General features: G+C 40.3%; 1 protein-coding gene across 4 annotated transcripts in view; it reads right to left on the reverse strand.

Annotated features, from left to right (window-relative positions):
- Nucleotides 1–3,657: 3,657 nt before the first annotated feature.
- Nucleotides 3,658–24,667, reverse strand: part of LOC132822718 (breast carcinoma-amplified sequence 1-like) — a 105,896-nt gene continuing 84,886 nt past the window's right edge. For all 4 annotated transcript variants that reach the window (XM_060835999.1, XM_060835997.1, XM_060835995.1 and 1 more), the window contains 4 exons: nucleotides 23,255–23,425; nucleotides 19,155–19,220; nucleotides 6,973–7,251; nucleotides 3,658–4,336 (listed from right to left, as the gene is read on the reverse strand). In XM_060835999.1, the coding sequence (XP_060691982.1) occupies nucleotides 4,262–4,336; nucleotides 6,973–7,251; nucleotides 19,155–19,220; nucleotides 23,255–23,425 (591 nt within the window). In that variant the 3' untranslated portion in view covers nucleotides 3,658–4,261. The remainder of the gene's footprint in view (nucleotides 4,337–6,972; nucleotides 7,252–19,154; nucleotides 19,221–23,254; nucleotides 23,426–24,667) is intronic.

The following is a 24,667-nucleotide window of genomic DNA, read 5'->3' on the forward strand; positions in this document are numbered from 1 at the left end:
TTGCCGAATGCTTTGCTGAAGTCCAAACAGACGTCTACTGCTCTGTCTTCATACTTCTGTGCCACCTCTTCAAAAAAACTAAATAAAGTTAGTGAGACAAATTTCCCACACACAAAGCTAGGCTGACCATTCCTAGTCAGCCCTTGCCTTTCCAAATGCATGTAAAACCTGTCCCTTAGAGCCCTCTCCAACAACCTACCCATCACTGATGTCAGGCTCGCTGGTCTATTGCTCCCTAGCTTTTCCTTCCCACCTTTTTTCAATAATGGCACCATATTTGTCAAACTCCAGTCTTCAGGCAACTCCTTATCAGGATTTTATTTGAAGCAGGCAACTGTGGGATTCTCACACTGACTTAAAACAACAATTTACTAGTGTTAAATGTTAATGAATTTACATCCAATATTTTCTTCCATCTTCCAATGGAATATTCTTCATATTAAAAATGATAGTCAAACAATTCACAAATTGTCATGTCTTGAGTTCTGTAACTAGACCCCTCAGGCTGTGTGCATAACAAAGAATATATATTGTGAAGATCAAGAGTATTGAAAATGCATTAATGCAAATATAATGGAACATAGTATACAAGTAAAAGTTTATTTCTATTACACTTTGGTAATTTTCCAATTTAAAATGATTTACTCACTGTTTCTAAACATGACATGAAATATGTTCTGTTAATATTAAGACTATTGTGATCATATTGAGTGGAGCATACTGCATGGAAACAAGTTGAATTTTATTGCAAATTCCGTAACATTCAAGTTCAAATATTTTATAATTTGTTTTACAAATTTTAAAAATAAAATATTCATTTGGAGAAAAAAAATCTATCAAAGGTGTTCTTGGTTTCCTGCTCTTGATCATTTTTCAGAAATGTCTGTTGGAATACCAGCATGAACATTAGATGAGTGGAAGATTGTGTTTTGCTGTAAATCTCGTCAATTAGATAAGTTTCCATCAGTTTAAGATCTACTATGAAGACTAACAGTTTGACTAAGGTATTTAAAGACAACACCGGCAAGATTCAGCATTTGCAGGAAAAGGGGGTAAAAGGGGATATTATATAATCTTAAATATATAATACTAAATTACTCTGCAGTTTGTAAATTTATCCTTGGTAACAGGGAATTAATTTACAAAGTGTCTGAGGCTATAAATCAAAAGCTGCTTGAGCTCAACAGCAAACTGAACAAAGCAGGATATCACTCTACAGATTTTGACCAAAACTGCCAAAAATGTAATATCAATCAGATAAAAGCTTGCTTTATTCAAATGCAGGAACACAAATAGGAGTTTGTACATTGAATGAAATTTTAATTGCTTGAAATAATAATGAACTGTATACAGATGAATCAAAAGTAATGCATACATAGCCTGAAAGGCAATGTTCAGAAACAGTTCAGAACTTGTTGGCAATAACTCAGAGAACTCTGAGTTTTAGCAGCAATTAACACATGATGAAAGCTTTATACCATAATTACACTGTGATGACATGTAAAGATTTTTTTTTCTGTGAAGGTTTAATTCTGATCAGCTTTTCAAAATTCATGTAGCCAGAGTATAACTTAAAATTGTTCAATTAACCTTGGACAATAACGGAATAATTAGAGGAAATAGGATATAGGAAATTAAGGCATATAAACTAAATTAAATAGACTGCAATTATCCTAAGTCTTTCGTTGCTAATGTGTTAGTGAACATAAAAGATTGAATTATAAAGTTAATTTCCAAAATATATAGACCATTGACATATCGATAAATATTCATTAAGAATTTCTACTTTTAAAATTATGATATTAGAAACCAGAGCTTTCTTCAATCATGCAGACATTCAAAGTTTCCTCAGATTATTTAAAAAGTTAATAAAATGCATTGAAAACAAATTTATGAAAAATTATTAGAAAGTTGCTGCATTCTTTTTTGAAACTAAGGATTGGATATCCCATTTGTACTGATGGGGCATAAAATATTTTGCTGTGTGGCTTATTCAGTGTTATGATGAAGAGCAATATTAAATGCTCAGCTATAGAGCCAGCATCAGTCCTGTTTTGCCTCTTTTCAGGAACGGCCCCTAATTAAGGGCTAATCAGATGGTTAGGTGGACAGTGCTGAGATTTCCTGGGGTCAAGGGCACTTGAGTGGGGAGGTTAAAGGGAAAACTGACAGGCACTTAGCTGCTGCTAATTATTACATGCACCCAAGGCCTAGGATTGCCTATGGACCTAGGCACTATTGAAAGATGGTTCTTGAGGCATCAGAGAATAGGGTTCATGAGTGAGGGGTGGAGGAAGTTGGCAGTAAGATTAGATTAGATTAGACTTACAGTGTGGAAACAGGCCCTTCGGCCCAACAAGTCCACACCGACCCGCCTAGGACTTGGCTGTTTCCTCCCTGGAATACCGGCTTCCTCAATCACACTCCAAGTACTTTTGAATGAGGTATCCCCTGGAACCCACAAACAATAAAGAGAGAGTTTGTTTGGCACCATGAATGGCTGGATAACTCTCCATTGGTAGGTAAATATTGACAGTAGCAGGGTGACATTGTAGACATTAAAGACCTCAGTTAGCAACAGGACCAAGTGATCATGGAAGCCCCTATACCTGGCCATTCTGCTTGAATAAATGACCACTCCACCAAACTCACAACAAAGAAGGGCACATTCACGGCCTTTTCTTGAGTTATCACTAAAATTAAAGTTCTAACTTGGTTTGACATGACAATGTTTAGACTCTCTGTAAACCTAATTCTCGTAATGAAAGCTGTAATTTATTACTAATATAAACACATCTGTTATTAGATAGTATATACAAACTATAATATTCCCCATCAGCTTTTTTGAAATTAAAATGTTTCACCATTGCTACCATGTAATTTAAAACCTTTAAAAAACCCTTAAAATTCACTGTACAATGAGGCTCAGAATGTGTTCCACGCTAATAGCATATCTCACTGTTTAATCATTATTTTGACTTAACCCTTTGATTTGTGATGTTATTTTAACTTGTTGCAGCTTAAATGCCTTGCAACACACTGAAGACAACTTGCTATACTGTTTGAAACCTCTGAGGCAGGTTTCTTTTACAGATGCTGCTGCTTCCCAAACCACCTCCTGAGGAGTTGAGGTGGGTGGGGGTTGGGGGGGAGGGGGAGGAGTGGAGGTGACATATCCTTTGTCAATCGCAGCAGCCTCAAAATAAGTGTTCATTGGCTGGGGACAGGATGTTTGCCCAACACTCAGAGTGAAGTCCTGCCTCGGAGAGATGCTGTCCAATCTGATTGACCTTGCAACTCTCTAGCCCCTGGCAGTGCCTCTGAAAGCAGTGGCCATATGTACAAGCAGTTCCCAGATTCTCAATGCAGGAGGCATCTCAGTGGGGGAGGGGGGAATGTGAACCCTAGGCTGGGGCATGGCCAGGGATGTGGGGTTTTTTGGGGAAAGGAGGGTTTACCCATTAAAGGAAGGGCTCCCTTAAACCTTGAGTGAGACCCTGTTCTTTCAGTCTGGGACATGAGCAGTGTGACCTGCCAACTCATCAGAAGGTGGTTTGGGAAACTGCACTGTCTGGGGAAAAAAAAACTACCCTCAGAGGTTTCACCACAGCAAGTTGTCTTCAATGTGTTGCAAGGCACTTAAGCTGCAATGAGTTAAAATAATACCACAAATCAAAGAGTTATGTCAAAATAATGAATGAACAGTGAGATACGCTGTTACCGTGGAACACAGTCTGCTACTGAGCTTCTGCGTCAGCCTCAAAATTAAAGATGAGCTGGAATGGGCCTTCAAGTAGTCAATAAATGCCCACATTTGGATGAGTGCAGGGAGGTGTCCCTAGACCTCACCTGACAAAAACCTGTTGACAAGAGTGAGGGTGAACGAAAAGGAAGGCCACCCAGGGAATTTCATGGGCCTCACTTGCCAGTAGTGTACTGTAGATTTTAGTCCTGTTGTTTGTACATACACAATTAGAACTGAATGACTAATATGTTTAGTGAAACTATACATTTCTATCAATGCACTTACCTAAAACATGAAAATGATGGGTATTCTAAATCACATATAGCTTTAACGATTCTGAAATCTTTTGAAAGTACACTAATTAATTATCTAGAAATATGGTCAGAAATATATTCTTGGGCATGGCTGGAATGCTGATAGATACAAAAGGAACAGTTAGAGCTGTCCACTGTATGTGATTTCACCAAGTGTTAAAGCATGTTGCCAAGCTTCCTTGAATGAAGGACTACGCTGGTATCACTTTGTCTTCCCTGCAGGAGAGATAACAACAGGATCTGTTTGCACTGCAACATCTGCTGTCTTTTTGCCTCCCTGTGAAGCATAAAAATAAATTGCAGACAATTACAGCAATAATGATCATCTCCATATAGCTTTATCACTTTTACATCCAATAATTTAATATTTTATGCTTGTTTTACTTTATTTTTCTCCACTCTGTCTGAAGAAATTTCCTTTGCTAAGGTGCACTGCAAAAAAGCCAGTGCAGCAGAGGGACTGCTTAACTGCAGAGTACATCACAACTGAGTTTAAACATACCCCGCTATGCTATTCATATATGAACAGTTCCAATAGCGCATTCTATTTGGCAATTGTGAATGGAACCTTGATTGTGATATTTTTCCTTCCCAAATCTATGATGGTCCAATCCATTATAGTGCCTCTATTACAGCCGTTTTTAAGATCAGCTAACACAATGTAAACATTCTTTTAACTTGCTTTTTCCTTTCTCTGTTCTGGCAATAACAGTGATATATTTGATTGAATAGAACCACTGATTAAACAGCATTCAACCAAGGTTAATGGACTGTGGAAAAATGCAGAACAGTTGGTTCTTTTCAAAGGAAAACAAGGTTGTACTGGAGGAAAACTAATGATGAATATTTTTTAGTTGTCTGCCAAATTGTGGTACCTCAACACAAGTGGACGTTATTTTTAATTTGAGCCATTCCATTGAGTCATAGCAGACTATTCAACCATGAAGGTCATTACAATCCTGTCAACTTGACATCTGCACTTTGGTTATTTCAGCTAGGTGGCAATGATATCATGATTTATAACAAACATTCTTTCTGATATTCTGTCTGTAACACAAGTTAGTGAGATCAATTGCCACTGTAAACAGAAAAATATAGCTTGCCCTACATTTTCATATGGCTTAAATTCTGTTCAGCTTCCTGAAAAGGCTTTATTCAGTATTAAGCAAATTGTGTAGAATTTATATTTAAGACTAAATTTCTAAAAAAATTGTTCATCTTTAAACATTTTTAATGCTATCCAACAAAGATTAAGAAACCTCCAGAGCTTCGGGATTAAACATTTAAGATAGTCATAGTGAAGGACTAAAAGAAACACAAAAAATATGCAACAAAATAAAAGAGCAAGACTATGTTGATTGATGATAATATCAGTAATTTACTAATTCTGGGTTCAGGTATCTTAATTGTTACTCCTCTTGATGTGTTCATAACCAGATTTTGAAAATAGTACCTCCGGGTTGATATGAAATGGTGATTATGCTGTTATATTTCTGTTTTATTTTAAAACATTCCAATCATCTATAACTTGCACATGAAGGGCAAAAAGTATTTTTTATGTTTATCTATTTTTATTATACTTGTATGTCTACATCTTGAAATTTGAAAAACACTCAAAGCATCTGTCATGACTAATAAGTCATCTACAAGATAAAACTGTGCATTAAACTTCAGTTTTTCTAACTATTAATCTAATTATGATACAAAAATGTCCTTCATGACTGTGAATACTGAGACCAATTATAATCACTGAAAAGATTGCCTCCTTCACTGGATGATCTTTCAATTCTCCTCTCATTAAGCCCCCACCTTCTGTTGGATCTGGTGTACTTTTCCAGACATTAGGAGCAATATCCACTAGGGATTATTCCACTGAGCAGAAGGAAAAGCTAAACGCATGACCAGCTGTGCTCACTGATCCAAGCTGGGGGTTAATCAGCATTCATGCAGAGGTAGAATTATCTAAATATTGCACTGTACTAGTATTATGATAGAATAAATACAGTGGAATTATTATCTCAATCCCACTAGTGCTTCTGTGAATTATGCAGCTAATCATTTTGGCTTGATATAAAGATACGATGCATATCAGTAACACTTGTGAGTAGCTATAAACTCAGTTATAATCTGATTATTTTGAAAATAATGTGGACCAGTGATTAGAAGTAGTCTGTTTGCAAAGACTTTAAGTGGAACCATATCGGTCACACTAGCTTGCAATTCATTGTTAAATTCTACTGAGAAGTCATCTGACTACATGTTAGACTTAGTCTGTCTTACAACATTTTCTGTGTTAAGTTCTTAGTCACAGCTGGAACTTTCCAGGAAGGCACATTACCTCAGGGAGAGTGGGTGTAGCAAACACAAAGGAAATTAAATTGTGAGTTAAGCCATAATACTCCAATGTGCTGACAAGGAGGTGCAATGCTTAGGTTTGAACACAAGTCATGCACTGATTTCTCAGTACGACAGCTGGGAAAATGTGGACAAGCGTAAGAAAAATAGCTAAAAGCATGAACCGTAAAGAAAATGTGTCTATTTTTCCAACTACCCGCAGAAAAGTAAATGTGTGTTTTAATGTCTGTATCATTATTAGTGATTGCTAGTCAAGTTTACTAACTATATATTCATGAAAATTTATTTCTATTTAGACCCTCGTGGAGATGGTTACAATTGCCATTAAAATTTGTGGTCTCTAGCATTCTTTCGTCAAGTCAGTTCAGGATAAACTATATAAAGACAAATAATGCAAGTGGGAAAAATAAAACAGAAAAGATTGGGGAGTATGGTTTAACAAAATCCTCAAACTCCACAAAAATGTCAAGTTATATAAATTTGTAGTTAATTTAGTTTTGAAATGCTTAAATGGAAAAGGCTGTGGAATCTTATTTTATCTGAGCTTCCTTAACATACCAATTGTTTCAGGAACACCCCAAATGATTGCTTCTTCTCCAGTCCCTTCCCTGGGGTTCCTTTGACTTTGATGTTATTGCCATTGGGTATTGGCACCGAAGCAGCATTCTGTTGTTGAGCAGGAGGAAGGTCTTCCATAGATTTTGCTCTCTGAGGTTCTGCTTGATTGCCTTCTGTTGCTGACTTTTTCTGTTTCGAATTGTCTTTGCCTTTCTTTGCTGGTGTACTTTCTCTCGTCTCAACTCCTTTCTTCGTCAAGTCATCTGCCGAGCTTGAGTCCTGCAAGGGAGAAAGCAATGCCATCAGAATCTTAAACAGTAACATGAAAACTTCTCATTGATTTTTGCACTTCCAGGAAACTGAGACAGAAAACAGATCATTGAGCTGCTGATGCAATATCAACCATAGTGAAGAGGTAACTGTGTGGCTGGAGAGATGGTGTGCAAAGCAAGGTTTCAGACCTCTGGAAGGAGAACAGTATTAGAATTTGGGGAGTGGAAGAAGACTACCAGGGGTTTAGCACTGTCTGTGCGGCAAGGCTAAGTTGTTTCAGTCATTGACAGCTGCATTTAAAACAATGCAAGTCAATGAAGGTAAGTGAAATATAAGGGACATGATAAACTCATGATGAGAAAAGAATCATTGCTGCACTGGAATTGCATCCAACAATTAACCTCCACCTTCTTTCCCTGCAAAAAGGTGCAGAAGGCTTCAGTGTAAAAATGTAAAGGGGCACTTTAAATCCCAGTCAGCACTGGACATGCGCTCTCTAGCACTGATCCAAAGATCTGGACCACTTATATGCTGGAAATTGAAGCTGCCTGGTATAGAAGTTAGTTTTTATATTAAGTTGCTTCTTCTTCAAAATAATCAGCTGGTTGCACAATTCTATTAAAACAAAATCACACAACACCAGGTTATAGTCCAACAGGTTTATTTGGAAGCACTAGCTGCTTTCCGTTGGACTATAGCCTGGTGTTGTGTGATTTTTAACTTTGTCTACCCCAGTCCAACATCTGCTCCTCCACATTAATTCTACTCAAGGCATTCCATTACAAGGTAGCATAACTTAGGCACCATGCAGAAAAGACATCGAGCTTGATTTTAACATTGTTCCTTCACCTGCTCAGCATCAGAATCTCTGAAGTCATTTCCCAATCCCTGAGTTCCCAGCAGCGCTGTGGATGTACCTGCACCAGATGCAGTGTTCAAAATGGTATACCACTCAGCATATCATTGTCTCTGGTATGTCTAAGAACGGACAATAAACTGTGTCCTAGCCAACAACTCTCACTCTCATGAACAAATCTAAAAAAACATGCTGTGCAATTCAGAATTTTTAAAATGTTAAATCTTGCCAAAGTTAAGTCTGTCAGCTGGATTTGAAGTAATATTCCAGGACAAAGCTTTGTAATGGTCTTTTTAAAGGACTTATAAAGATATACCCTGTACACAGGGTGGTATTTAATGCCAAGTCATTTGAGAGATGGGTGGGGGTTGGGAAGTGTAATAAAAAATGGGATGGATTAGTATTGAGAACACAGCAGCTTCCCAAATGTAAGCCAATTGAGGGTATTCGGGAGGGGGGTATCTATATGTTGGGAAGAGTGCACAAGTATCCTCTAGGGTGGGGGTGGGGGGTCGCTGCCACCAACCTTGAGGGTGGTGTCTCTTTTGCTTGGCAACCTTTGGCGCCAAGTGTCCCTCGCATAGGAAGACCACAGGCTACTTAATTTGACCCCTTCCCTTCCTGTCACTGGAGTTTGCCTGATTGTTCCTGGTGAACCCATCCTACTTACCTGCCTTACAGCATTCCTTAGCTGCATTCATCCTTGGATCTTCTGAAGTACCTGTAGCAGCCACTACTCTCAGGAGTGCTGTTTTTGAAGATTTGCTGGTTTATGATTGGCCAGCAGCTCTTGAAGGAAGGGTATCAGCTTACAGGGACTTGGAAGCCCCAGAGCTGAACAAATAGGTGTCTGATTGATTTTTATTCATGTAGTGAGTTGGGGCACACAGGAATGGCAGCTATGGGGTTGCTACATCATCTCTAACCATGGGCACTAAATCCAATTTTTTATTTATTTTCTTCTTATTTTCCATTTAGTTGCAACTGATAGTATGGAACACCTTCTATGTCTAACAGAAAAAATGACACAGTCTGTTCTTTCCTGTTGGAAAAATCTTGCATTTCTATGACCATTCTTGTAAATCTATCTTGCCCCTTCTCCAGTGCCTCTATATTCTGTTTATAATACAGCACTGGCACTTTGTGCAATACTTTATAATTCTATTAGATGTAGGAGCAGAAAGGGCCTTTCATTGTGATCATGGCTGCTCTGATATTCTCAAATAGATGTTCCTGCCTTTCCCCATAATCTTTGATTCCCTTACTGATTACAAATTTGTCTATTTCAGCCCTGAATATAATACAAGTGTAATCTAACCATGATCTGAGAAAATTATATTGTAACTTCTCTGCTTTTCAATTGTATCCCTCGAGAAATAACTCTGGATTTCCTTTTCTATTGTTTTATTAACCTTGTAATCTTAGCTAGCTTGGCCCTGCCACAGATAATCCAAAACATCATTACTATTTTTACCTCAGCAAAATGGGATAGACTTGTCCTGCAATGTTTATAGGTTAGGAAAGTCACCATTCATTATGAGACTCTCTGTCACCTCTTCAGAATTAACTACAGAGTTTCTTTATGTTGACATCAATGATGTAAAGAGTAGATTCAAGCCAACAAATCTTTTGCCTGTAAGATCACTGGAATGAAAAAGTGATTTCACAGCAGAAAACAAAGCTATAACTGTTAGATATAAATAATACGGTAGTTATCCTGCACAATATTTCTTGTGATTTCTGAAAAGGCACAAAAATAAGTTTTATAAGTAATCATTAAGGAATACGTACCAGGTAAACGTCCTTCCCATATATTTATGAGAACAAGATGCCCATTATTCGTTTAATTTAAATGCAAATTAATCAAATAAATAAGGGGCTGAGCAGTATCTGGCATCTCTTTATGGCTGCCAGTTGAATACTATTTCACAGCACTGTTGAGCTTATGGTGTTTAGAGCTCTAGATTTCTCCATTGAAAGCAATAAGTAAGAGAGGTTCCTAGAACCAAGTGTAAGTGAATAAAAATAAGTGATGTTCCTAACTGAAAAGCCAAACACTGCAATGTGCCTTCTCATGATGAAACGAGTGAAGAAATACTGAGAAAAAGAATTGCCAAGGGTATAATTTTTTGTGCATACGTGAAGGAAAGATTACAGTAACCCTTAGCTTTGATTATTCTTTAGTACAATTTTTAAAAAAGAATTAACTACAACAGCAACTGTTAACATTGCTAGCTTACACCTTTGCAGTTTATTAACCAAACCTGCTTTTAACTCTGCACAAGCTCTGAAAGAGTTAAAATCTCATTGAAAGAATCCACATGAATTTGGGAATGCTTTTCAGGACTTCAAGTTTACTTCAGTAATTCTATATAGAATCTGAGGTTGAAAATTTATGGGAGTGGTGCCCTCTCTTTATAGTGAGAATGTGTTGCTGGTGTTTTGTTCCATTTGTATTTGTAGTCCTTCAGTGCATGTATGAATAAACATATCTCATAGGTCAACCTAACTTTAAGTACCAACATTGAGTGTGATTCTGCTCAGCTTAAGTTGGAAAATGCCCATGTGCATCTTTCTCGTGTACACTGATAAGATAGCAAGCTGGATCTCAAAACCATTCAAATTTCTTCGATTCAAACCTAATGGGTCAACTGAGTTTATGCAGCAGCCTGACTGATGTTGGTTGTTGTTGGAGGGAATCCGGGCCAGGATGTACATGTATTTGGAAAGGCAAGGACTGATTGTGGATCGTCAGTATGGCTTTGTGTGTGGGAAATCATGTCACACAAACTTGATTGAGTTTTTTGAAGAAGTAACAAAGAGGATTGATGAGGGCAGAGATGTAATCTATATGGTCTTGGGTAAGGCGTTCGACAAGCTTCCCTATAGGAGACTGATTAGCAAGGTTAGATCTCATGGAATAGGGAGAATTCGCCATTTGGATACAGAACTGGCTCCAAGGTAGAAGACAGAGGGTGGTGGTGGAGGATTGTTTTTCAGACTGGAGGGCTGTGACCATTGAAGTGCCACAAGGATTGGTGCTGCATCCCCTACTTTCTGTCATTTACATAAATGATTTGGATGTGAGCATAAGAGGTACAGTTAGTAAGTTTGCAGATGACACCAAAATTGGAGGTGCAGTGGTCAGCGAAGAAGGCTACTTCAGATTACAACAGAATCTTGACCAGGTGGGCCAATGGGCTGAGAAGTGGCAGATGGAGGTTAATTCAGATAAATGCAAGGTGCTGCATTTTGGGAAAGCAAATCTTAGCAGGACTTACACACTTAATGGTAAGGTCCTAGGGAGTGTTGCTGAACAAAGAGACCTTGGAGTGCAGGTTCATAGCTCCTTGAAAGTGGAATCACAGTTAGATAGGATAGTGAAGAAGGCGTTTGTATGCGTTTGGTCAGTGTATTGAGTACATGAGTTGGGAGGTCATGTTGCAGCTCTACTGGACATTGGTTAGGCCACTGTTGGAATATTGCATATAATTCTGGTTTCCTTCCTATCGGAAAGATGTTGTGAAACTTGAAAGGGTTCATAAGTGATTTACAAGGATGTTGCCAGGGTTGGAGGATTTGAGCTATAGGGAGAGGTTGAATAGGCTAGAGCTGTTTTCCCGGAGGCATCAGAGTCTGAGGGATGACCTTCCAGTGGCTTATAAAATCATGAGGTGCATTGACAGCAGAAATAGACAAAGTCTCTTCCCTGGGGTGGGGGAGTCCAGAACTAGAGGGCATAGGTTTATGGTGAGAGGGGAAAGATATGAAAGAGATCTAAGGGGCAGCCTTTTCACTCAGAGGGTGGTACGGGTATGGAATGAGCTGCCAGAGGAAGTGGTGGAGGCTGGTACAATTGCAACTTAACTACAATTTAAGAGGCATTTGGATGGGTATATGAATAGGAAGGGTTTGGAGGGATATGGGCCGGGTGCTGGCAGGTGGGACTAGATTGGGTTGGGATATCTGGTCGGCATGGATAAGTTGAACCAAAGGATCTGTTTCTGTGCTGTACATCTCTATGATTCTATGATTCTGTTTGGGTTTCGCTGTTTGAGTCAGCAGGTATTGTTCATCACTGATTCCTGTAGAAGTGGTGGTCAGCTGCCTTCTTGTGGTAGACCCACAATGCCATGAGGGAGGGAATTACTGGATGTTTTACCCAGCAACACTAAAGGAACTGTGGTATATTTCCAAATCAAGATGAGCAGCAGCTTGGAGGAGAACATGCAAGTATTTCCATATATCTGCTGCCCTTGTCCTTCTAAATAAAAGTGGTTATGGATTTGGAAGAAGAAAGAATTAATTGATATGTCCAGTCATGTTATGACAAAACTCGATGGCGAAGAAACATGAATCCAGGCCTCTTGGTTCAGAAGCAGGAAGACTATCACTGCGCCACAAGAAATTTCATGCTTCCTCATCCTTCTGGTCAAATTAACCATTGGTTGTATTACCTATCACCCAACCAATTCTAAGTTATCTTTAAAAATAACAAGCTATCTAGGAGAGACCATGATGAGCTCATTTAATGCAACATGAAGAGAAAGAAAGAATAAAAGTAACAAACCACAAATACTTTGAAAAATAGATGAGAGTGGAGTGGAAGTTCTAGAAGACTAGGTGGAGTTTTCATTTCTGTGGCTACGTGGAGGTAGTTATACCTGTAGCTTATGTGTAGCTATAGAATAATAATGTATAATAAGCAATAATTCTTGTTTAGAACAGAAACTTAGTTGATGTTTTCTGTCAGCCTTGGTTTGAAAGTTAGGCAAATTGACTTATTTGAAAAAAAATCTTTACCTCTGCTTATGACACTGGGAACAGTGAGGTTTGATTGCCGTGCCCTGGCCCAGTAGGTTGTTACAGTGTGCTGAAGGGGAGATTGGATATGGTCCACCACATGGTCAGAATTTCTCGAAACGGCTTATACCAACTCCGCATCAGGAGTCAATATTGTAATGAAACTTTGGGTCAGGATGGCACATCACAGCACTAACAAAACTTTATGTTTATCTCTGCAACTTCTGTGACACAGAGCAAAAGGAATGGCCAGAAAAGAAAAGCTCAGCTCCCAAGCCCATTTCTCCCAACCAGCCTCCAGATGACTCCTTTGAGGAGGAACAGCCAGGACTTTCAGAGAATGAACTGTCAACTCATTCCAGAACCCAACTTCCTCCAGTGCAGAGACACCCACCTCAGTGGGGAACCTGGCTTGAGTAGATTTGGGTTCACATTCTGGTGAGTACACTGACATTGGCCTGAAGATATAGGAGGAAGAAATCATCAAATCACAGAAGCCCCACAGTGTGGAAGACTGGTCATTTGGCCCAATAAGTCCACACCGACCCTTCAAAGAGCATCCCACCAAGGCCCATCCCCCTAACCTTTCCATACAACCCTGCATTTGCTGTGGCTAATGCAACTAACTTACACATGCTTGATGTCTCTGACACTCACAGGACTCATGGTGACAAAGTTCTGTTCAGCTCAGTACAGATGATGAGTCTTTGGACTTAGCCATTAATGAGCTGATAGAGATGCAGAAGCAAGCAGGGGAACATCTGGCGGAAGTGCCAGAGATCATACACATTCATGGAATGATGGGCAAGGGAGACTCCAATGCCCACATTCTATCTGATTTTGTAAATCCGGCATGGAAAAATATTGCTGTCTCCATAGATCAGTGGTAGCTGCAGTAGAGAGTAAGGTTCAGCAGAACTGTCAGTACCTGCTGGACAGATGAGTGGACTTTGCTCCAATGCTTGAAGCATTCACTGGCTCAGCGAGAGGGGACAAAGGAACTTTAACCTCACTCCAGATTCCTTAGCAATTCAAGTGGTGAGGGAGGTGTTGTTGCATGTGAAAAGGGAGGAGAAATGACAGGTAAGATCCCAGAAATTGTCCTCCTAGGTCACTCCAGAGGTGCTCTGCCTCATCACTTTCCCTATGCGCACACCCAAGTGCTTTCACCAGCTTCAGAGTTTGCACTGTGCAGGTGACCACCAGTGGGTCAGCACCCTTTAGGTTGCCAGAAAATGTCTGTTAACGTCATCTGAGGCAAAGCACTCAGCAGGTTTCCACAAGTTCAGCTGTACTTACCAAGGTGGCATCACTTCATGGTATAAGTGATAGAAAGATTAAAGATTACTGAAGCCCCTTTGGATGCATGGATGTTAACTTTCAGGACACTACACTGGAAATAAATATATCTGCATTCCTGTGGTTTCATCCAATCTACTAAGACTTGTAGCTGCATATCTTTTTATTGTAGATTATCCTGAGGTGCCATTTTGACCCTACATTCTTATATATATAGCAGGCTTAATGTTGCAAACAGCTATGACGCTCTAACTTATAGGTGTCAGCTGGGACAACACCAACCTTTTGCAGGCAGGTGCAGACGCTCTACAGTTATATTTGAAAAGTTAATCAGCGTTTCTTTAGCATGTGAATAATCCTTGTAAACTAAGCATATCACTTCCATGTGTGGCCACTATGTAAGCCTGCAGGGGTCCATATTGAGGATCCATGTAAAAAATAAAAATGTGCTTATTGGTACAAAAGAAGCACAATGTAGTAAGGAGTAACAGTGCAAAGGGCAATAAGGAGTGACAGTGCACACTGCATTCAAGGTGTAACAGTGCATAGTGCAGTGAGGAGTGACAGTGCATAGTGCAGTGAGGAGTGACAGTGCATAGTGCAGTAAGGAGTGACAGTGCACAGTGCAGTAAGGAGTGACAGTGCACAATGCAGTAAGGAGTTACAGCACACAGTGCAGGCAGGAGTGACAATGCACTGTGCAGTCAGAAGTGACAGTGCACAATGCAGTAAGGACTGACAGTGCACAGTACAGTAAGGAGTGACAGTGCACAATGCAGTAAGGAGTGACAGTGCACAGTGCAGTAATGAGTGACAGCACACAGTGCAATAAGGAGTGACAGTACACAATGCAGTAAGGAGTCACAGTATACAGGGCAGTAAGGAGTGGCAGTGCACAATGCAGTAAGGAGTGACAGTTCACAGTGCAGTAAGGAGTTACAGTGCACAGGGCAGTAAGGAGTGACAGTGAACAATGCAGTAAGGAGTGACAGTGCACAGTGCAGTAAGAGTGACAGTTCACAGTGCAGTAAGGAGTGACAGTGCACAATGCAGTAAGGAGTGACAGTGCACAGGGCAGTAAGGAGTGACAATGCACTGTGCAGTCAGGAGTGACAGTGTACAATGCAGTAAGGAATGACAGTGCATAGTGCAGTCAGGAGTGACAGTACACAGGGCAGTAAGGAGTGACAGTACACAGGGCAGTAAGGAGTGACAGTACACAGTACAGTAAGGAGTGACAGTGCACAATGCAGTAAGGAGTGACAGTACTCAGGGCAGTGAGGATTGGCAGTGCACAGTGCAGTAAGGAGTGACAGCACAGTTCAGTAAGGAGTGACAATGCAAAGTGCAGTAAGGAGTGACAGTGCACAATGCAGTAAGGAATGACGTTGCACAGTGCAGTAAGGAGTGACAGTGCACAGGGCAGTAAGGAATGACAATACACAGTGCAGTAAGGAGTGACAGCACAGTTCAGTAAGGAGTGACAATGCAAAGTGCAGTAAGGAGTGACAGTGCACAGTTCAGTAAGGAATGACAATACACAGTGCAGTAAGGAGTGATGGTACTCAGGGCAGTAAGGAGTGACAGCTCACAGTGCAGTCAGGAGTGACAATGCATAGTGCAGTAAGGAGTGATAGTGCCCTGTGCAGTATGGAGTGACAGTGCACAGTGCAGTAAGGAATGAGTGCACGGTGCAGTAAGGAGTGATGGTACACAGGGCAGTAAGGACTGACAGTGCACAGTGAAGTAAGGAGTGACAGTGCACTGCGCAGTAAGGAGTGATGGTAAACAGTGCAGTAAGGAGTGACAGTACACAGTGTTGTAAGGAGTGACAGTGCACAATGCAGGAAGGAGCGCTGGGGGCTGACCTTATAGAGGTTTACAAAATTATACGGGGCATGGATAGAATAAATAGACAAAGTCTTTTCCCTGGTGTCAGGGAGTCCAGAACTAGAGGGCATAGGTTTAGTGTGAGAGAGGAAAGATACAAAAAATCGATGCTGTACGTTTTTATGACTCTATGAGTGACAGTGCACTGTGCAGTAAGAAGTGACAGAACAGAGTGCAGTAAGGAGTAACAGTAAACAGGGCCGTAAGGAGTGACAGTGCACAGTGCAGTAAGGAATGACGGTACTCAGTGCAGTAAGGAGTCACTGTGCACACGGCCGTGAGGAGGGAGAGTACACAGGGAAATGAGGGTGACAGTGCACAGGGCAGTGAGGAGTGACAGTGCACGGTGCAGTAAGGAGTGACAGTGCACAATGCAGTGAGGAGTGCTGAGGGGTGACCTTTTAGAGGTTTACAAAATTATGAGGGCTTGGATAGGATAAATAGACAAAGTCTTTTCCCTGGGTTCAGGGAGTCCAGAACTAGAGGGCATAGGTTTAGGGTCAGAGGGGAAAGATATAAAAGACCTAAGGGCAACTTTTTCACGCAGAGGGTGGTATGTGTATGGAATGAGCTGCCAGAGGATGTGGTGGAGGCTGGTACAATTGCAACATTTAAGAGGCATTTGGATGGGTATAGGAATAGGAAGGGTTTGGTGGGATATGGGCAGGGCACTGGCAGGTGGGACTAGATTAGGTTTGGACATCTGGTCGGCATGGACGGGTTGGACCGAAGGGTCTGTTTCCATGCTGTACATCTCTATGACTCTATGAGTGACAGTGCACAGTGCAGTAAGGAGTGACAGTAAACAGTGCCATAAGGAGTGACAGTGCACAGTGCCGTAAGGAGTGACAGTGCACCGTGAGGTAAGGAGTGACAGCACACAGTGCAATATGGAGTGACAGTACACAGTGCAGTAAAGAGTGACAGTGCACAGTGAAATAAGGAGTGACAATGCACAGTGCAGTAAGGAGTGACAGTGCACAGTGAAGTAAGGAGTGACAGTGCACAGTGAAGTAAGGAGTGACAGTGCACAGTGCAGTAAGGAGTGGCAATGCAGTAAGAAGTGACAGTGCACAGTGCAGTAAGGAGTGACAGTACACAGGGCAGTAAGAAGTGACAGTGCACAGTGCAGTAAGGAGTGGCAATGCAGTAAGAAGTGACAGTGCACAGTGCAGTAAGGAGTCACAGCACACAGTGCAGTAAGGAGTGACAGTACACAGGGCAGTAAGGAGTGACAGTGCACTGTGCAGTAAGGAGTGACAGTGCACAGTGCAGTAAGGAGTGACAGTGCACAGGGCAGTACAGTGCTGTGAGGAGTGACAATACATTGTAGAGCAAGAAGTGGTAATGAACCGATATTGTCTGAATGGTATTCTGCCACAATGTATGAAATGGCAATACATTGAGCATTATAAAAGGTAGTTCTCGAAAAAAAGCGTGGTCCTGCCCATGTTACTCACAGTCCAAGAATAAATAAAAACTCACCGGCATTTTTATATAATCAAATAATCAATCTATATTAGAGGTGCTGTGAATATAAAATTGACAAAGTGTAATTATATCCTTTTGCGGCTGAAAGGTTGTGTTTAAGTGTTGATATAGGAATTCAAAATGGACAGGATGCACTACTTTGAAAGAAGGACTGAATTATGTTTGAGAGTCTTAGTCCTATTCATCCACCATAATTCTGCTGACATTGATGACTCCACTTGGTCTTAACCTGCATATAAAACGTCAAAGAAATTCAACTAGTGCTCAAATAAATAAAACGTATGACTCATGAAAGTTTTCTGAACATTTTCTCTGAGAGATGAATTCTCTGAACTGTTCTGCCACCACTCCCACCTCACGGGACGTATTCTCCCCCTGCTGAGGTTTCCTATTTCCTGCTAAAGCTTTCAAAAATGGTATTTGTGCCATAGCTTTTTTTTTAATCTTTCCGGCCTACCATTGGCAACCTGCCACTGAACATTGTTCTTGCTTTGGAGAATGACTGCTGGTTGTTTATTTTGATGCCCTTCACATTTCTACCACTGGATGGAGCTTCACAAGCAAGTTGCAGATCTCCTTTTCTGTATCTACAATATCATCAATGTGTTATAAGGTCAGAAGTAATGAGTTTGCTGACAATAGCACAATTTTCAGCACTGTTCATGACTCCTCAGATACTGAAGCGGTCCACATCTAGGTTTGGGTTGAAATGTGGCAAGTAACATTCATGGCGCACAAATGCCAAACAATGACCACATCGTGTAGGTAGAACCTAATTAGCGTACCTGGATTTCAATGAAATTACCATCACTGAATTGTCCACTATCAACATCTTGAGGGTTACCTTTGACCAGAACCCTACAGGACTAGCCATGTAAGTAATGGCTACAAGAGTAGGTTGGAGGCTGGAAATACCGTGGTGAGTAGCTCATCTCCTGACTCTCCAAAGTCAAGAGTGTGATGGAATGCTCCCCACTTGCCTGGATGAGTATAGCTTCAACAACAGTGAAGACATTTGACACTATCCAGGACAAAGCAGCCTGCTTGACTGGCACAACATACATAAAAATCCACTCCCTCCACCACTGACACCCAGTAGCAGCACTGTGTACCATCCACAAGATGCACTGCAGAATTTCAGCAAGGCTCCTTAGATAGAACCTACCAAACCCATGACCACTACCATTAAGGAGGACAAGTGCAGCAGATATATGGGAGTACCATTCTGTCAAATTCCTCTCCAAGCCACTCACCATTCTGACTTGGAAATATATCACCATTCCTTCAGTGTTGCTGGGTCAAAATCCTGGCACTCCCTCCCTCCCTCCCTAGTGATATTTTGTGTGTTTCTACACCAAATTGACTGTAGTGGTTCAAGAGGACATCTCATCACCACCACCTTCAGGGCAACTAGGGAGGAGCCCAGAATGCTGGCCCAACCATTCATGTTCACATCACATGAATGAATAAAAATAATTGAGCACAACTAGTTTTCTCTAAAATTCATGGGACATTAATACTTTAATAAATCTGTGCCCTGAACATTATGACACATCATAAACACATTTACCTTTGCTTCAGAACCTTTCACAGTTGAGCCCATAGAATCGGCATGTTTTTCATCGTCTTTGACTGACTGTAATCATAGAAACAAACTACTATTAGTTTATGAAGACATATTGAAATGTATAGTCAGTTGCTGACTATCCATTCTATAGATGTCTTAATGATGCCGCTGAGTTCAAGATCAGCAGCACCAATAAGCATCATATCACCGCAGAATAGATAATGATCCTGGGTTTTCCTATCAGCTCTGACCTGCTTTGTTTCTTTTAGAACAGTTGCTTTCAGCATTAATCAACTTTTTCTTCCATTAAGGATGTTTGTTGTAATATATTGAATTGAAAGGGCTTCTGGAAACAGCATGAAGTGCTGGTATTTATCATAAACAACAAACAAAAGGAAGACAATTAAAATGATTCACATGCTTTTTGAAAATTAAACCAAAAATGCAGACTATCAGTGTGCATCTAAGATTGGAAAAGATAAGCTATGTCATTTTGTTTGCAAGCTTGCCATCAAAATTACATGTTCTCCTTTCAGATTTTTAATATGTGTTGTGTTTTATCTTTTGAATTTATTGTGTGTGTTTGCTTTGCTGTGTGATTGCCAATTCCCAATTCACTTTCAAGGACAGCAATCACAGAATAACAAGCATCAGAACTGGTAACTCCTTGTTATGTCACAATATCCCCCAATGTTATGAGGACAGTTAAAATTTATTTATGTATATTTTCAGAAAGGAAACTCACAATACAGGTTAATACTTTACTAAGTTCTTCTCATAATAACATTCCTGTGCATTTTACTTAATTACTAACTTTAAAGTTTTTAACATTTTCAAGAGATTTCCCTTCTGTGTGAAAGCTTATTAAATTTTCTCCCTTCTGGGATATGATTTGGAGTTATTTACTGGTGGATATATTATTTAATGTATCATTTGTCAGTCTCAATGGTGAAGGCTGTTCAGATATTCTGACATGGATGGTGACATATCTGAATCTGTTAACTTATCCTTAGCTCATCTGATGTACACTCTTGAGTCTTCCAGAATCATGGTCTGGTGTAGACAGACAATGTCTTTTATTTTCTATTGAGAATTTCATAAATGCTTTGGGAAAATGCCAGAGGCAAGGTTCCAACTCAAATTAGGCTATTTTTAATGTTTCATAGTCTCATTTGCCGTTCTTGTTATATAGTCCATTATTGGCTTGGTAATTTGCACTACCTAATAAGATTGTGCCTGCTACACACTAGATTAGTAACAAGTATGTCAACATCAATGATACAAATTCCTGGTCTAAATTGAAACATGACTTAATTTGTGCCACATGGTATTTGATGTGGCCTTAAACAACACTAACTACATTCTGCTAAGGTCATGACTTATGAGTGTTTCTAATGAAATAACACTGAATATCTGTAATTGATTACTGCTTGCAGCCATCACGTTTTCAATCAATATTGCTTCTAACAAGCACCATTTGTAAATGAAGAATATTCTTTAATGACTCGCAGGACGAAATAAATTGTTGAAAACTATAAAAGTTGTTGTAAAGATCTTTGTTTGTAAGTCCAATATAAATTTTTCACAAATGCATTTTCAGCAATTCGTCATTTAGACGATCTCCAAAATCCCTTAAAAGTTTGCTGAATACAATCAAAAGCATTCAGAAACGTTAAACATGCTTTGAGCAGAAAAGAAGTCTCTGACAAATAGAAGTAAATTCCGAGGTTCAGAGTTGAGTACACTTCTGTTTTTGGTCATTATAAATGATTTGCTCTCGACAGTACAAATTTTAAATTTACTGCTGACACAACAGTGGGAATTTTAACAAACATTGAGGAGAAGCATAAATGACTCCAGAACATAAATAGGAGGGTAGATTCGAAAGACAGATGGGAGGTACAATGAAATGTGAATAAGTGGGAGGTAATTTACTTTAGGGGAAAAAAAAATCATGCAAAGATAGTGAATTAAGGAAAGAACAAAGAAACTTAGCAATTCCAATACTGAGTAGCTGATGCAGACAACACTGCATCATTTTTGGAAAGAATGAATGAACATTCAAAAGCATGAAAGATATATGGCTATGAAGATAGAGCAGGGCAGTGGGATCAGTTTCAGATTGCTCTAACTAAGAATCTACATAATGGGTTGAATGTGCTCCTTATATACTGTAAACTTCTGTGGTCCCATTATTAACATTGTCAGTATTGTCAATGAGCATGTGCCTCTAACTGAGTGTTGTTGCTCAGTTTGAAAGGAAGCCCAGTTTTCACTGCCAATGTAATCTGGCAGTGACAGTTAAAGAGAGGCACTGCAAAATTCAGAGGCATAGCAGCTTGCCTTTCGCTGCCTGGGTGCGATTCTGCCTCTAAAATGACAGTGCATCAGATTTAACTTTGACGGCAACATTCCTGCCACAAGAGTGCCAGACAACAATAATCTCCAACAAGAATTAAGCTAACCATCAACCTTCGATGTTTGTTTGCATACCATCACTGAATCCCCTGCGATCAACATCTAGGGGTTGTCATTGACCAGAAACTGAACTGGACTAGCCATATACATACATTGGCTACAAGAGCAGAACACAGGCTAGGAACTCACTTCCTGGCTCACTGTGGAACCATCTGTCAGGCATGAATTAGAATTTTGTTGGAATAAAGTCCATTTATCTAGTAGGTACTGATAACTGAAAGGATTCCACTCCTTCAATGGTCAGCAGACGCACGACCAAATGCAACAAATAAAAAAGTCAACTAATGATATCCTGTCAGTCTCTGTGCTAACATGACAAACCAAAAGGTAGCTACAACATTCAGCTCTATCTGCTGATCACATGGAAAATAACTCGAGCACATACTCCATCCACATGTGGGCAGAATACAGGTAATGAAAGCCATGCAATGTGATTGAGCAAAATAATTGGGAAGCCTAAGCAATGCTTCCACCATCACAATCTACAGCTCCACATTACAACATGCACAGACTCACAGACGCAGGTGAAAGTATGTGTTACCACAACAACTCAGATTTCTTGGAGTGCAGTTGGCAGGAAAGCCAGTGTTGATCAGATTGGTGTCAACAACATGGGATTTGATCCCTTTTACAGTTAGGGTAGATTTGGGATCTAGCTCCTTTTCTGCTGCGTGACACAACCACCTTCTCAAGGGCAATTAGGGATGGGCAATAAATGATGGTCAGCCAGCAACAATCACATCCTGCAAGTGAATAAATAAAATAGAGGTGATGGTGCTCCTGGAATGACCTGCATTTGGGCAGGGAACTAAAGAAGATAAGATTGGAGCCTGGGTAGTTAAATCAATAGAATATGAGACTTTTAATCCAAGGGCCATGAAGAAGCAGAGGGTTGCATGATGGCTTACTATGGGAAGGGTAGAACATCAAGGGGCAGGTGTTGGAAGTTTACTGGGCAGGATACCACCGAGTGGGATGCAGAGCAGGCTGGAGTAGAGTTGGAGAGGCCTGATACATGCCTATGGATAGAAGGACAGACTGGAGAACCCTGGTGGTGGGGAAACTAAACTTAAAGCCTTATTGGTAGGGTCGGATGCCACAGTGAGAAAGCTTGAGGGTGGAAGGAAATTAGAGTTTGAGTGGCAGGGATGGATCAGAGGATCTTGATGAGTGAGTGAGGGAGCTAAGCACCTGCTGTCAATGGTTTGAGTCTCGGCGCCCCATTGTGGGAGGGAGACCTCAAGGTGAAAATGTTTAGGGACTACATTAACAGAGGTTACTCTGGAAGGCACCGGGACTCAGTGGTAAGTAAGTATTCTCCTCTTCTTGGTAAAGCTGCTGGCTGGCCAGACATTTGGAATACCCAGCTGGCAGCAGTTAAAGCTCGTAGCATCATTGTCATGAACTAAGTTACAGTCCAGATTACACTGTCTGTTGCATCTCATTTCTGGAGTTAAGTTGGAAATGGGGAGATTTTAAGGTCAGTTTGGGTTAAGAGATAGGCTTTTCAGACACCAGTAATCCTGTGCAATACGCAAGAAGTCTGTTGTTTCCGTTAAAATTCAGCCCAATATCGCAGTATTGGAGGAAATCTATTTAAGAAGGTGCACAAAGGATGCATTTACCGTCTGCTTGAAGAAATTCAAGAAGCCCTTTTTAGTTGGTTTAACCTCCTCTTCTTCAGTTTTTCGTTTGTGTGCAGATTCAGGACATGCATCTTCCTGTTTTGACAGTCGTTTTTGTGATTGGGCTGTGATTTTATCAGATTTTTCAGCAGGTAGAGTTTCTTGTTCATCCTAGATGATAAATAATAATAGTAATTGGTGAAATTATAATAACATACAGATTTGAACAAAAAGAACAATATCAACCCACACTATACGCACAAACAGGAGAAAACCAGTTGTGCTTCTGAGTCCTAGATTCATGATGAATTACTTTAGATCTGAGTTCCCATAGTGACTGTACATCATCGATGCCAACATTTTGCAAACCACACAGCTGCTTTGATTAAAAGGCAATAAGCAATATTCAGAAATGTCACTTCAACTTGCCATTGTATTTCTTGGTGTGATGCTGATAGACCAAGCAATACTGTACAAGAATTGCTATTCAGCTCTTCTGCCCTGGATTGTATTCAAGTACTTAACTGAGTCAGACAAATATGAGCTACAATAACTGGTCTCATAATCTGCACAAGAGATGAGAAGGGTGAGTGCACTTCCTGAAATAACTCTACAGAGGCCGATATCCCATCACCAAGTCACCCTTTATTTAAACATGCATAATATTTCACACTGGCTCAGCTTCCTCGGAACCAGCTCTCAGGGTGAACAAAAATTCTGACATTCCTGTTTACATATGTCAGCCAAAACTCCCTAATTGGACCAGGTTAACAGCCCCAGTTAGGGAACTCATGTTCTATGAGGTCCCCTTGGCTGACCTTATTACAATCACGACAGTTTCTACTAAAACATAGATATGCAAGGGCAGGCTTTCAATGATTAAACACTCTACCAAATATCCCATTAGCATTTATTTCTTATTGCCTTTCACCAGTGGTTTCCAAAACCTTTCACCTTTCTCTTGTCCATAAAACCATTGATTTCTTGCTTGCTGGTTTCTCACCTGCTGGATTTCCTTTTCTTAACCAGCTGTTATTCATACCTCCACCTTGATAAAGATTGATAATAAGATATTCAGCACAGGAAACTTTTCAATGGAACTCAAGCTCATCCTTATCCACTTCTAAATATCCACTTTTCCAGCAATGAAGAAAAGTTTAGTTTTCTTCCTGGTACAGGAGTGCTAAGGCCATTTCTACTGCTGCCCATTAGCGATCTCGTAACTTGGCAAACCATAGGGACCAAAGCTGGACAATATGGTTTACTTCTACACTGCGGTATGTTCACAAATGGAGGATGACCTCTTAGATGAGCTATCAAAAGGCCAGCAGCTAGCAGTGGATCGAGGCAGTAAATGATCACTACTTTTGCAAAGGGAAATGATTTTTATAAAAGCCACGAAGTAGGTATTTT

The sequence above is a fragment of the Hemiscyllium ocellatum genome, chromosome 15, assembly GCF_020745735.1.
Source record: "Hemiscyllium ocellatum isolate sHemOce1 chromosome 15, sHemOce1.pat.X.cur, whole genome shotgun sequence".
NCBI classification, from domain to species: Eukaryota; Metazoa; Chordata; class Chondrichthyes; order Orectolobiformes; family Hemiscylliidae; genus Hemiscyllium; species Hemiscyllium ocellatum.